Source organism: Petaurus breviceps, unplaced genomic scaffold, assembly GCF_028583685.1.
Source record: "Petaurus breviceps papuanus isolate PSGF00001 unplaced genomic scaffold, PetGlider_PUasm1.0 126, whole genome shotgun sequence".
Classification (NCBI taxonomy): Eukaryota; Metazoa; Chordata; class Mammalia; order Diprotodontia; family Petauridae; genus Petaurus; species Petaurus breviceps.
In genome coordinates, this window is record NW_027185655.1 from 2,612,064 (window position 1) to 2,613,397 (window position 1,334).

The window sequence follows — 1,334 nt, forward strand, 5'->3', positions numbered from 1 at the left end:
CTCTCTCTCTCTCTCTCTCTCTCTCTCTCTCTCTCTCTCTCTCTCTCCCTTTCATTTTCCTTAATACAATACCTTTGAGAAACATTACTACTAGATAATCCTGATGACTAAATTCATTTTTTAGTCTCATTACATAAGACAGGGGCTGTTTGAAAGCACACATGGTTGAAAGTATGATGAAACTAGTTGTTCTCTTCTCTCATAGACCATTTTCTACATTTTTCAGCTCTTCCCTTCTTTGGGCCAAATACCACTAACACAAATGTTCTCACTGGGGACAGACATGCAACTGGTAAGTGTCCTTTTATGTTGATTTAATTGTATCTATTCTTGAATATATTATATTTTTTAAATATTAAAATGGAAGAACAGTTGAAATGCAAAGGGAAAGACTATCCAGTGATTCAAATAAATATGTAACATAAAGGACTTTCTCATAGAAAATCTCTTGAAAAAATTAAATTTGTTCTCTAGACAATTTCTCCTTTCTGTCTCCATGTTGTGCCCTCTACTACAGATATATACACATATATGTATATATACATATACTTTTATTTTTATATATATATACACACATATACATCAGGCCTGCGCAACATATGACCCACCAATGGACTGTCACATCGTTTGTTGAGCAGGCCTGTTTTACATCCTGTACATTTTTCATGGACCACCCGAAATTCTTAGGTGGGCCAGATGTTGTGCAGTCCTGATATACATAATAACTACTGGTACTTTTGCCACCACCACAGTCACTGCCCTGACCATTACTGCTTTAACAAAACAACATTGATCAATGACACAATACCTAAAAGCCATCCTCCATCATTCACCCTGACATCAGAGACATTACAATTCCTTCTCTGATTAGGATCAGTCCTTCATTCTCTGTCCTCTGTCACAAGTAACTCATACTAAGGAACTGGGCTGGGAGACTCAACATCTTACTCTGTCCTACAGAATTTTTGTATCAAAAAGGAACTATGTGTCATGACTATATCTCTGCTACTGGGGAGGCTCAGGCTGATGAATCACTCTCAGAACTTGAGGGTTCTGAGCTGCAAGAGGGCTAAAGTAGATCCAGTGTCCTCACCAAGGTGGGGCATTGAGAAGGGTATCAAGGCTCCCTACTGCTTAAGAAGAGCTGAACAAGCCAAGTTTTGAAATGGAGCAGGTCAAAAATTTTGTAATAATAACCCATGGGATTGGCCTGTAAGTGAGAACTGCACTTTCAGCCTGGGTAAGATGGGGAAAGAAAAGAAAAGAAAGAGAAAGATGGAGAGAAAGAGGAAGGAAGGAAGGAAGGAAGGAAGGAAGGAAGGAAGGAAGGAAGG

At 38.8% G+C, this 1,334-nt stretch overlaps 1 protein-coding gene across 1 annotated transcript in view; it reads left to right on the forward strand.

Annotated features, from left to right (window-relative positions):
• AMTN (amelotin) overlaps positions 1-1,334 on the forward strand; it is an 18,034-nt gene that overhangs the window by 9,994 nt on the left and 6,706 nt on the right. The window contains exon 4 of the mRNA XM_069098834.1: positions 227-292. Within this exon, the coding sequence (XP_068954935.1) occupies positions 227-292 (66 nt within the window). The remainder of the gene's footprint in view (positions 1-226; positions 293-1,334) is intronic.